Source organism: Desmodus rotundus, chromosome 3 (assembly GCF_022682495.2).
Source record: "Desmodus rotundus isolate HL8 chromosome 3, HLdesRot8A.1, whole genome shotgun sequence".
Taxonomy (NCBI): Eukaryota; Metazoa; Chordata; class Mammalia; order Chiroptera; family Phyllostomidae; genus Desmodus; species Desmodus rotundus.
The window spans coordinates 177,181,938-177,195,545 of record NC_071389.1 but is presented as its reverse complement, the minus strand read 5'-3'; the positions used below and the strand labels follow the sequence as shown (position 1 = coordinate 177,195,545).

Genomic DNA, 13,608 nt, shown 5'->3' with positions numbered 1-13,608 from the left:
TTTCTTGCCTTTGCTTGCTTCAGAATGGCAGCTTCCTGATCATTGTCAAGGTCCCCAGAAAGTGACTGTAGTGGCATCCACTTTCCTTTGAAGATGCACACACACCATTTGTGTCTCATTTCCAGCTCCTTCTTTCGTCATTTAGTACTTTTTGTATGGTTGTCCACTACTACACTCCCAGCTTTCGGACCTGAAACAGGAGGCTTTACATCCAGACAATTGTGGATTCGGATCCTAACTCCACCTAGCACCTCTCTTTATCTGTAAAACAAAGTTAAAAAATCTATTTTGTAAAGATCTAAAGATAGGGATACAGTGCCTAATGTGTATATGATGCTTAAAGGTGACGAATCAGTACAACATGAAGGAGCCCATTCTTTGGGTGTGTCTAGTTTTCAGGCAGTTGGGCCCTTTAAGTGGGCGTCGCCCTAGTTTCCAGCGCAAGTCTCCCCGCCCAAGCTAGGGCAAGGGGCGGTGGCCCTCTAACCCGGAACTGACGGCCGCGCTTAGCCAGCGCAGCCAATCCGCGTCCGGGAAGGAGCCGGTTCGCAGCGCTGGAGCGAGTGAGTGAGAGCAGTACTGCCTGCCGGTGGAGGGCGCGGCCGAAGCCCGGCCTTGTCCGCCTCCCTCACCTTGGGATTCGTTTAAGGAAGGCGGGCGAACGGCGTGCAGCCGCGCCTCTCCGCCTGGCGCATCCGTTCCCCAAATAGAGGCTCTCCGTTCCCCATCCGGCGCCCTTTCGTGGGCTGAGCGCACCTCCCGCACACAGCGACCCGCTGCGGCGCCCAGACTCGTAGCAATCCTGTCCTAATCCCTGTCCCTGCCCTGTCGCCCCGCCGCCGGAACGGTGACCGCCAGTCCCACCGTTGTTCCGCTGCCATCGCTGCCGGCACGATGGGCAGTGAGCAGAGCTCGGAGGCCGAGAGCCGATCCAACGATCTGAACTCCTCAGGTCGGTGCCCTAACTTCCACTATCCTCCAGCCAGTCATGGCGTGCTGCCTCCTAGCCTAGTGGGTCTGGGACCCGCGGACTGGAACGCCCAGAAAGCCTTCATCCTGCTTTTTTTTTAAAGATCCTTGACAATGTATCCCCCGATGGATGTTAGTGCCTGTGACCGCAAGCTAAGCCAGCATAGGCGCCCATACCCATTATTTATTTTCAAAACAGCTGTTTCTCCCAGACACAGCCTGTTTAAAAGATGACCTGATTGATTCTTGGCTTTGGTACTCAGACTGACATAGTGACATTTGATTCTCACAGTGGATAGATCGTAGACAGGACCTCTAAGAACAGGTTCCTTCTTAAAAATGCGTCTTAGAGGTTCCTTTTCAGAAGGCATGTGTGACAGGTGTACAATCTTTTAACCCTTGGGTGCGTTAGGTAAAGTACCAAGAGACGTTTTTTGAAGAGCAATAAAAGCAGAGATTCTGAAGAGTGGATGCCATGTCATGAGAGACTCTAGCCTCTAGGAGGCAGGGCAGTTCTGTGGCATCCCTGGACCAACCTTTGAGAACCTGACTGATGAGCTTGCAAATACTACCTTATAGAGTGTAAAATACTTTCAAAGTGTGTTCTGGCCCCAACCAGAAGATATATAGGGATTGGAGGATGTCTTGGGTGAAGAAGTCCTTGGTGGTTTGAATCACTTCCTACCAAGTAGATTACATTTTCTTGAGACCTGAAATTGACCACCTCTAGCAATCCTCCAAGTTTCTTAATTTTGCCTCAGCCTAGAAGGGACCTACTGATTATTTTTTCACATTCTGGACTAATTCCTGTAACTTTAAGGGTGAGGCGGCTGGTGCCTGAGGAGTACACCCATTATCTAGGGTTGAGTATCAGGGTTTTGTTTTTTGTTTTTTGTTTTTCCCATAAGTAGGACCTGTTAAATATACTTGGTTTGCTGTGATGGGTGGCTAGACAGCTTTGCAACTGCTGTGTCACAGGGGTGGGTCATGTGTACCAACAATCTGCAGACCTCCAGTTCCTTTCCTAACCTGTGTCTAGTGCTATTGACCTTGGACAAATCACAGCCAAATCTTGTACCCTTATTTCTTCATTGGTTAAATAGGCACAGTCATAAAGAAGATCAAAGAATTAAAAATTAAAAACACAATCTGCTGTTCTTTTGTGTGTTGAATAGTAAAATATTTTTAAATTGCAAAAACAGTTTCATATATATTGCTGTAATGTTTGAGTTTTTTTAACTACTGTTGAAAATAGAGGTCCTCCCTGATACATGTCCCTTACCCGGGCCCCCACTGCAGGATAAATCCAGTTCGCATTTTTTGTTGTTGTCGTATAAAAATATTATTTATTGACGACAGTGAAATAGCTTTGGTGAGACAGGGGTGACTAAATAAACTAATTTTATTTTCAGTGACTCCTTCTCCAGCTAAGCATAGAGCCAAGATGGATGACATCGTGGTTGTAGCTCAGGGCTCCCAGGCCTCCCGGAACGTCAGCAATGATCCTGATGTCATCAAATTGCAAGAGATTCCAACCTTCCAACCACTTTTGAAAGGTAAGGGCTTGCATTTTGACTTTCTGGATTTGCTGGAAAGGTTTGCATAGCCTCACTACTCTCCCCAGATACCTGTGTGCCTCACTCACCTCCTTTAGGCCTTTGCTTTAGGCCTTCATCTTCTCTGTGAAGCCTTCCATGACTGCCCTATTTAGAATTGCAGTCCTTTTCCCTGCCTGTTTGTCTCTGTTGCACTTACTCATCACTGACCTGCTGCATAGCTTATTTCCTTACTGTCTGTACTTCTGTGCTGCAGTAGAATGTGTGCTCCATGACAGCCTTGGTTCCACATGTCAAGTCCTCAGCGCTTGGACTGGAGTTAGGTATGAAGTAGGATCTGAGTAAATGAGGGAATGAATGATGTTGGAGTTGGCCCTCACCTGTTATATTTCCATGAAAAGATTTTTATTCTTCGTCTGGTCTATGGGTGGACTAGTTCAGATCCATAGAGGAAAGTCTCCATGTCCACTGATACACTTTTAATTCTATAATTCTGGCAACCTACTGAATGAGAGGCAAATGTACATATTGAGGGGAGAGAGTGTATTCAAGCCATCAGCCCTCCTCATTAGTGTATACTTGAGGTAGTTACCTTTTAATATGAATTTTATTATTCATTTAATAACTATATTTTATATTTTTCCTTAGTAAGTACACTAATTTATTTCATTATTTTCATATCTCCATTAAGTAGTAGTGATGATTTTCTATTAATGGAGTGGGGTTTCTACTATAAGAATCTCTCTTTCTGCCTCCCTCTCCCCCAAAAGATTAGGATGCATAAAATGAACATAATGTCTTTGATTTTTTAACCTCGTACAATGTATAGTAATATAAGTCATCTTACATTTACATATTATTTTTAAGATTTTATTTATTTATTGCGAGATAGAGGGGAAGGGAGGGAGAAAGAGAGGGAGAGAAACATATTTGTGTGGTTGCCTCTCATGTGCCCCCAAATGGGGACCTGGCCCGCAATCCAGGCATATGTCCTGACTGGGAATTGAACTGGTGACCCTTTGGTTTGCAGGCCAGCGTTCAGTCCACTGAGCCACACTAGCCAGGGCTATATATCCATTTTAAAGGCCTCGCCGTACACATATCATTCCTTTAATTCTGACATCATTAAATGTGTTTGAGTGATTTGTGCTAGATCAGATAGACAGCTGGCCAGTAGAGAGGGTGAACGTGATATCAAATTCTATAATAGTTACACCATTACACTATACTTAAAAAACCAAAAATATAAAAATAAATGGTACTTTATGGATAATCCGTATATCAGCCAATTCTTCCTAGCACTTCCTCTGCTTTACAGATGAGGCAATACAAGTTTTTAGTCTGTTCCCCACAGTCCTTAGAGTTAGACTTTGGTAAACTCCCCTGGCTCTTACATAAAACAGCACATTGCATCCTGTTACCCATCTTCTTACTAGTTTTCATGATTTTGAGGATGGATGTGATTCTCCAAAGAAGCCAACATTAATGAAATTTCCATCTTCACCTATCCTTGTACAATAGTATTAAAAGATATAGCCTTTGTGTTTAGAAACTTAGAGGTGGACACTGGTATTCTCCACTCCATTCCTTCTGGAATTGATTTCAGTGCTGTTCACAGTCAGAATTTTCCTGGCTCTGTTTCCTGTTGCTGCATCCTTTTTCCTCCCAAAGTCTTCTACTCCTGGGGGAAGCCTTATGTATCCAATTTTTGTCCCTACTTTAGGGAAATACTAGAAAAAACAAAAACAAAAAACCCCAGAACATTGAGATATATTTAATAATTTTCTGAGATAATGTTTCTTTTTTAAGCATTTGAAATAACTCATTTTTCATGATACTAAGTTGACCAGGAGGGAAACATCTAGGAAAAGGCTTGGTGTTAAGGGAAGTTAACCTCACATTTAAAATGACCCCTGGGAATTGGAAAGTGAATAATTAATGTGGTGAAGTCCGTGCAGTGCAGCTGGACGTGGTTGCATTGATACCCAGGTTCTAATTGGCACTTGGCCACCAACTAGCTGTGTTGCTCTGGTTTTGTTTTGCACCTCTGTGAATTTTGGTTGTGGAGAACATTGAGAATAGGTGCGAGAGCGAGGAAAGCTAGTGGGTAGCAGGTTGCAATTAAGAGATGATCTAGGATTTGGAAAGATAGAGAAATCATTTGGTGAGAGTGGCATGAAAATAGAAATAGCAACATGTGACAATGGCCAGACTGCAGGAAACAAAGCAAGTGAGCATTTAAGTTGATGCTCGTGTTTCACTGTGAAGTACAAACATCTCGGATGGTGATTAGAAAAGATAGGCAAAGGGGACAATTGGGTAGAAATAATAAGTATAATTGTGATAATCATAGTAGCTAATTCCCTCCCCCTCTACCTCTGCACAATAGCTATTATTCTTTCCATTTTATAGATTAAAATATTGGTGCTCAGAGCTTAATTTCAGTTGCTAAAATCATGTGGCTGTAAGTGATAGCCCATCTTCTGATGGCATCAGGACATCAAGTGTTTAACAATTTTGTACATAGAGTAAGACACAGTTTCCAATTCTGGCAAAGCCCATTGCTCAAGTAGCTAGGCTGTAATAGGAAAGAGAGTGATGGGTGTGCGGCTGCGCCTCCTGCATTGCCTGGTGATTTGAAGCCCTGCCGGCCGCCTGCTGGGGCTACTCATCACTGTTGCCTTTATACGCTAATCTCTTTTTTCCCTCTTTGCTGCTTTCAGGATAAGGCTGTTTCTTGAAGTAGTAAAAGGGTCACACAGGGAGGGCTCTACCCCCCAGGTTTGATTTCAGAAAGCTTTTATTCAAGTTAATGGCAGTTTATTCTTCCAAAACAATATGTTCAAGTATTACACAGAGTTCACTATTGTTCCATAATGTCATATGATGTAATGCTAACACTGGTGGGTGATCTGCAGCGGCCGTGGGCAGGCGAGTTTGGGGCCATTTATATGACTGAGGTAATGTTTGCATTTTTAATAAGCAACAGATTCTTTCTTTGGTCTTAACCCTTTTGGATAAGTGTACCAGAGTATAATTTATGCTCCATGCTAATGCCAAATATCTGCTCCTCCTTTTTTTTTTTAAGTCAAAAGATTTTCTGTTTTTAATAGCAGTGTCCGAATTGCCCAATTTATTTTAAAATGTAAAGCATTTAGTAGGAAATTAAATTAAAAAAATTAGAAAGTGGCAATAAATGATCATGATAGAACACAAAGTCAAAATGTAGATTTGATGCAAATCAGATTCCCAGGGATTAAACAGGCTCTATAGATTTCTTACCTAAAACCTAACCACTCATATTTTTTAATGAATCCCATTATTTTATGTTGTTCTGTAGAAATGAAATATTCACAGGTACGTGCAATGTTGATGTTATGTATATGGATGCATACACAAATTACATAAGTAACTATTCTGTTTACTCCTGGTGATGAATACATGCATGCCTACAGACACGCATGCACAGGCACGCACACGGCATTCTCTGCAGCTGACCAGTCACTTTTTGTTGTTGACCCTGGATGCTACGTAAGATTGTCTTGCTGCCGAAAGAAGAGACTGTCCTTGAACAGGGAAGGTCAAACATGTCCAGTAGTTGCTTCAATGATACTAAATAGCTTTGTTGGGAGTTTTGCGTTTGGCTGTGAAGAGCGAACATAATATATTTTGGGCTAGCATGAGTCAGTGGAAGAGGGTGATGGGGAGGACATGAGGAAGCTAGATTTCCAATGACTAGTTTCTCCACATCTTTCTCACCACTTATCTATTAGCCAGACAATTAATAGGAAGGTAGAGAGTATTTGCATTTGTCAGACACCTGTCTTTTCCAGCTTTCTGACCTCACCTCTGCATTGGAAAATGGGGTGTCAAAAGAGGGGACAAGAGAATGGATTTAATCAGACCATAGCCGTTTCTGAAGGTGGCTCTGAGCCGAGGTTGATCCTAAGACTATATTTTCCCCCAAACACCATATTTGAAAAGTTGATAACTTATTCCTGATTACCTTGTTGTAGACTGATTGGTATGTGTAATGGCTTTTCAGTCAACCTTTTAAACAAGGATGCTAGCCAGCAAAGTGAGCCTTACTCAGAAGAGTGGGAAGCCCCAAGAGAATGGTCCTTTAAACCAATTGAGGAGGCGAAGCCATTTGCAAGAGCAGCCTCACCCTTTTCCTCACTCCAATAAATCTCTGTGCCTGCATCTATTTTTGTTTCTTTGTGGCCAATCTCAGAGAAGGCCAATATCTGTTGATGTTTTTTACTTGCATCAATTATAGAGTGATGGTTGCTTGGATTTTACTGTAAGGAGGACCTTGTCTGCTCCCCATTTATTTACTTATTTAAGGCAATGTGGGACAGTGAATTCCTATTTTATTCAGTGAGTTATAATCTGTAAGTCATTATTTATTTTTGTTCTCAAAATGTTCTAAATTTAGCTAGTCAGAGCACCATTAGTCTAGCTTCCTATGTTCTTTTGACATATTCTCGTTATTCTTTGAATATGCTTTTACTTTCTGGCACAATATATTAATAATATTCCATCCTTGCCTTGCCCTTTCCTGGCCCCAGCCCTAGAATCAGGCGTTTCTCTGGGAGGCCCAGCTCTTCCGTAGGTGGTGGTAGTAAAACCACGTCCAGGCCCTCACATTCATTTAGGAAGGACATACCCATGCACACACACTTGCACCTGTATTTATTTCTATATTTACCTCTACATATTGAGAGTGATGAATTCCTACCAAGTGCTCCATATGTTCTTTGATTTATAGGTATGTAGTTGTTATCCAGTAGTTTGGCCATTCTTTCTTCCAGTATGTTTCTGTCCTCACCTTTCCCTTTTTGTGGGACTTCAATTGCTATGTTAGACCACTTGATATTTTCTCACAGGTGACTCATCTTTTAATTTAAAAAAAAACAAACCCTTTTTTTCTGCCCTTACTTTGGATAATTTTTACTACTATGTTTCCAGGTACAGTGGTCTTTATTTCTGTCATATCTATACTGCTCTTAATCCCATCCGATGTATTCTTAATTTCAGATATTAGTACTTTTCATCCTAAATGTCCCTCCCCCACCCCCCTTTAAAAATGGTTTTCATTTCTCTGCTTATCATGCTTATGTTTTCCTCTGCTTTTGGAACATATAGAGTAGAGCGTATTTATAATAACGTTTAACTTTCTTATTGTGCTAGTCCATCATTTCTGGGTCTGCTTTTTCCTGAATGAACTTTCTCCTTATTATAACTCATATTTTCCTGCTTCTTTGCATAATTTTTTTTCCTAGTCCTTACCCAAGGATATGCTTATTGATTTGAGAGAGAGAGGAAAAGGGTGGTGAGACAGAGAGACATAGACGGACAGATAGATAGATAGATGTGAAAGAGAAACATTGATCAGTTGCCTCCCGAACCTGCAGCGTAGGTATGTGCCCTGACTGGGGATCAAACCTGCAAACTTTTGGTGTATGGGACGATGCCCTAGCCAACTGAACCACCTGGCCAGGGCTGGAAATTTTTTATTGTATGCCAAATGTGGCATATTTTATGTTTTTGGGTGATGGATTTTGTTTATTCCTTTAAAGAATATTAGACTTTGTTCTGTTATGAGGTCGTTACTTCCAACCAATTCGGCCCTTTCTAGGCTTGCTTTTAAGCTTCCTTAGGGCTCATCGGGCGGCCTTTAGTCTAGTGTAATTAAGCCTCACTGCCAAGGCACTACCCTTCTGCGTGCTCCACTGTTGCCCCTTGTATGTTGAGGTCTTTCCACGGTAGCTGGTGAGAACATGCACTGCTCTTAGCTATGTGCGAATTTCAGAAATTGTTTGGCCTTCTGCTTTCCTGTAGTTCTTTCTCCAACCTTGTGGAATCTCACTTCATAAATATGCAGCTTAGTGTACAGCCAGGAATTCCAGGGCGTCCTGTGCCGATCTCTTCGGAGCTCCCTCCTCTCCCATACTCTGTTGTGTAAATTCTAGAATGTGAATTCTGGGTGTCTAGCACCGCAGTCTCTCCAAACTCCGCACTCTCTTCAAGCCTTCAAACCAAGGCTGCTGGGTTCTTTGTGGGTATCCCTCTCTGGTCTGCAGAAACAGGGGAGCCTGCTATTTTCCTCCTCTCAGGGATCAAGTCCTGCATTGCCTGTATATGAAAAGAGTGTTTTGTGTATTTTGTCTGGTTTTCTAGTTCTTCATGACCAGAAGGCATTATAGCAATTAATCCTTCATGAACAGAATCTGAAATCCTCTAAAAAATGCTTTTTAATCCATATTTTTCTGTTTATTACCACTTTTTCCATTTTACTCAAGAGCCTCATGCCAACAACCTTGATTATTGAATTGATCATTCATTTCTGCAGTATATTGGTAAAAACCTGCCAAGAGCCTGGTCGTGTGCCAGGCAATGGAGATACCAAGAATGTAAGACACAGTTGTAGCTTATGGTTTTGTGAGTGATTCAGACAGGTTAATAACTCATAATAAGATAGTCTGAGTAATACTCGCCATGTGCCCAAAAGACCACACATGCACGGGAGAGAGAATCATTAATCTGACCTGGGACTTTGGGGCAGGTTTCACAGCAGAAGTACATTTGAGCTGAGCTTTGAGAGAAGAGGAGGTAGTCACCTAGAGAAGGCAGGATCAGGGAGGGTTTTCATGGTTTAAAGAGTCTTCCACATAAATAAAAATATATAATTAAAAGATGCCAAAAGAATTCTTGACCAAAATTATACCTGGGATATACTGTTTTGATTTTTTTTTTCTTAGTCTAGGTACTAGTAAGTATGCAGGTTAAACTCTGCTTTTAATTTCAAGCCATATTAAACATTAACTTACTGGAATAATTAATTGTCAGGTAGTTTATACACTAATTACTCATTCTTTTTTTGTTTCTTTAAACTTTTAGTTTGTGTTGTATTATGACTTTAAACAAAATATACATGGTTTACTTTAGCTAGTACCCAAGAATATATTTTTGGTTTTTTTTTTTAAATTTATATTGATTTTAGAGAGAAAGGGGGAGGGGAGTGGAGGAGAGACTGAGACAGAGGCAGAGGCAGAGACATAGGTTTGTGGTTCCGCCTATTCATGTATTTGTCGGTTGCTTCTTGTTTGTTCCCCGACTGGAGATCGAACCCACAACCTTGGTGAATGGGGACGACCCTCTAACCAACTGAACTACCTAGTCAGGGCAAGGATATATTTTTCTAAACAGTGTCATTTCCTGTCTGAGCTAGCCGATTACTCCTAGAATATGACAGTAAAGATAGATGTATGTATTTCCTTTTACGGCTCTGGTTTGTTAGAAGTTTCTGCTAAATAACAGCCTAGAAATGTTCTAAGGCTGTTTTCTACTTTTCCAAAAACCGCATATAAAAATTCTCCTATTTTTAAACACCAGTACTGGCATTTGAGACTGAAATGTTTAGGAAAGATGAGCTTTAAAGGTATTCCTGGAATTAAGAAAAAAAATTGTATCCCCCTACCCCCAAATTTTGACTGGCTATTGGACAGATTAAGTTGATGCTAATTGTATAGTATTTGGAATTGGGCACAAGTGGAAGTCATATGCTCTTTTTAGAACCATCATGTATTCATTCAACCATATTCACTGAACGCTTGCTGTTCATCACATACTGTTACACTTAGAGATACAAAAACAAAAACCATTCTCCTGCCTCATGAGGAGCTCACAGTCCAGTGAGGGAAACTGTGTTTTCGTTAACAGACAAATTGTGACTCAGCATGCTAACTGCTATAAAGTGTAACCCTTTGGAGAACTTAAAGAAAGGATGGAACAACTTATTTGAAGAAAGGCAGGAAAGATTGACTAGAAAGAACCAGAACAACTTAGAAGAATTTATATTCGTGGTCTTGATAGTAATTATTTTCAAAACTTTATTATGTGTAAGAAACTACCTGGAGAAACTTTTTTTTTTTTAAATGCTAATTATAGAGCCCAAAACTCAGAGAGAGAGTCTATTCACTAGGCTGAGGTTTAAGGCATCTGTATGTTAAACTAGCATTCTAGGGGATGGGTCCATGGATCACACTTCAGAAGAAATCGAGCTAGAACTTGAGTTTCCTACTTGAGATCACAGAGCTGCTAGATCATTTAACTAAATGACTTAGATATTTTTAAATCTGGTTATCAATAGAGTATTTTCAGTATGTTATTAGGTTTTTACTATTTTTGGATGAACCCCATTATTAAAATTGATTCATATTGAATGACTGTACATTAAATTTTGGACTCATTGACAATTCATTATTTGAGGAAGAATCTTTTAAACAGGTTTTCATAATGTTTAAATATTTTTTCTATCAAAATTCAATTTCACAGAAATCCAATGAAACGCAAAGTGATACTGTAAAGAATGAGTTTGAATATATAATAATTTTCCTTCCTGAGCTGATTAAAGTCATTAACAAAAGTTTCTAAACAGGTTTTTAGATAAGTTTATCAACATGAATGTGTCAATAAGCAAATATATTTAAACAACAATGCAGTTTTGAATTGCAAGATCGTTGGAGCGGGCATATCACAACTGGGGATAGCTCCGTTCTCCATTCAGTATTTTCAATTGAGGGCTTTTCTTTAACATATAGTTAAAATACTAGTATCTTGTATTTCAGTAAATCTTATGTTATTATCAAGATTAATATATACCAGCTGCAAGATAAGGAAACAAATGATAAATCCCACTGAGAGAGTTAACAGTAATATAGGCCAAAGAGACATTGAAACATTCTTTAGTGCTAATAAATATCATAATTCATTCATATTTTGTCTTTTTTCGTAAGATGGCCTCCTTTTAATGTTTTATCGCAGCACTGTTTTTAACACTTTTGCCACTAGATGTCACTAGACAAAAACAATTAGTAAACTGGTTGCAACTGCCACAACCTGTGGCAATATTTGCAAAGGCCTTTGGCTAATTAAAGTTTACTCTGTAGTATCTGGATTTTTCATAAAACCAGGTACAGCTTCTAGCACAAGCTAGTTGGAAAATATACATGCTCTGTGACACATTAGTAATCTATAATTAGTTATTTTAATGTTTATCTGAACAGAAAAAGGAAAACTTTACTGCCATAGGAAACTTTCAGTGACCTTAATTTTTTGAAGAGAAAACTATTTCCAGGCTATCACTATACTCAAAAACAATTTTACACCAAAAATTTCTCAACAGTTGGGATTGTATCATAATCATCTCTGGTTTCCCAGAGCCTAGCACAAAGTTTGACTCTTGGTAGGTATTCAGTGTGTTATTAAGCATTAGGGTAGTATACCAGATGTCGCAGGGGGAAAAAGACAGGCCACGATAGTCTCATTTGGGAGAAAAGAATCTGCAAAAAGCACATGTCCACAGCTCAGGGTAGTATCTGTGACCACATGCAGTCATTAAGTTCTGTGGTCTGTCAGAGGATTAGTAGCTCTTGGGAGGTAGGGTCAGGGATCAGAGGTGTCCTCAAGAAAGGGTATTTAGAGATGAAAAGGGAGGCCAGGTACAAATGAAGAAAGGAATGGGCCAGGGTTCAAGGGTAGGAAATTGTGGTCAGTAAATATTCAGAAAGGTAGGGTCAAGGACCCTGAATTTGAGGTTTATACTTGGACTTAATGTTTTTTAGGGGGTGGGAGACATTAAAGAACATTGGGGTGGATGAATAATAATAGTATGTTTGGCAATGCTTTGTAGTTTATAAACCACTAGCGCGTGAAGAAGGGTGAGTTAAAGATGATTACTCTTTGATTTTAAAATGCTTCTTCTCTAAAGTCTATTAAAAACACTTCTGTTTAGCATCATGCCTGGAATTTCAGTAAACCCTTAATAACTGATTCTTGTTGATAATAATATTATTAAAACAGAAAAAAATGTATTAGGGACATTCTAGGAAATAATTGACCACTGTTCTTCATAAGAGTCCACGTCATGAGAGACCAGAACGTACTGAAGAACTGTGGAGGTTGGAGCAGAGGTGACGTGCCGTGCAGGGGCCTGAGTCGGATCCTAGAATGGAGAAGGGTATCAGTGGTACAGATGGTGATTTGAAGAAGACGTGTCCTTTATTTGATTGTGTTGTCCTAACGTTGATGTACTGGTTGTGATAATTGTATGTACTATATTAATATTAGGGGAAGCTGGTAAAGGGAATGTAACATAACAATATAATATAATCAGAAAAGGTTGCAATTCTGTATTTGGACTTTTTTCTGAGAGGTCAGATGCTATAACAAAGGCTTTAGAGTCTTATACCTCGTAGGTGTTTTAGGATAGACGTTCACTAGAATGGCTGAGGACCCTGGAGTCCATTTTAACGCCTCTATACATACTGTTGCTAAGAGATAAATTTCTCCAATGTCCTGGCTTTTTAGGCCACTTGAACATTGGCTCTTCAGAGTTATTTAATACTTCCCACCCCTTTTTAGGACATGCACAGTAGTCTGATGAGACGGAATTCCCAGGGCTTTACTATCAACTCACACCTGGCATTTCAAGCTTTAAAAAATGCTTTGTACAGAATTCTGACTTTGGTCTTTCCCTGTCTAGTTCATCATCTTTACTTAGATTACCCTGCAGGCCCGCATGATAGTGGGGGGACGTCTTGTCTTTGTAGAGGTGTTGGGTATGATTCGGTTCAAAATCAGTATGTGAATTTTATATATACTTGTAACATTGGAAATTTTTTAAATTCTCGATAAAACACACTTTAATATACGTGTACCCCTGTACCTTAAATGTTTATGATGGAAGGAAAGTCGGCACGCATGTACCTGGACACTCAGACCGCTCTGGCCTGTGGAAAACCAGTGAGCGGTTTGTAGGTTGGGTGTGGTTTTCCTTGCGGTGCCTTTGGTGCGAGGGCGGTCCTGGATTCATAGTATCAGTTCAGAAGTGTTTCTTCCTCTGTTTTCTGAAAGAGTTTGTGAAGAATTGGTACTTATTCCTTCTGTAATATTTGATATAATTCACAGTGAAGCCACTAGGTCTGAAATTTTTACTTGCTATAAGTCTATTCAAATTTCTATTTCTTCTTGAGTCAGTCTGGTGATTTTTGTCTTTCTAGGAATTTGTTTATTTTAT

The 13,608-nt window shown here is 40.1% G+C and overlaps 1 protein-coding gene across 1 annotated transcript in view; it reads left to right on the top strand.

The window, feature by feature from the left end:
- Positions 1–524: 524 nt before the first annotated feature.
- BORCS5 (BLOC-1 related complex subunit 5) overlaps positions 525–13,608 on the top strand; it is an 83,343-nt gene continuing 70,259 nt past the window's right edge. The window contains exons 1-2 of the mRNA XM_053921796.1: positions 525–952; positions 2,382–2,525. Of these exons, the coding sequence (XP_053777771.1) occupies positions 895–952; positions 2,382–2,525 (202 nt within the window). The 5' untranslated portion in view covers positions 525–894. The remainder of the gene's footprint in view (positions 953–2,381; positions 2,526–13,608) is intronic.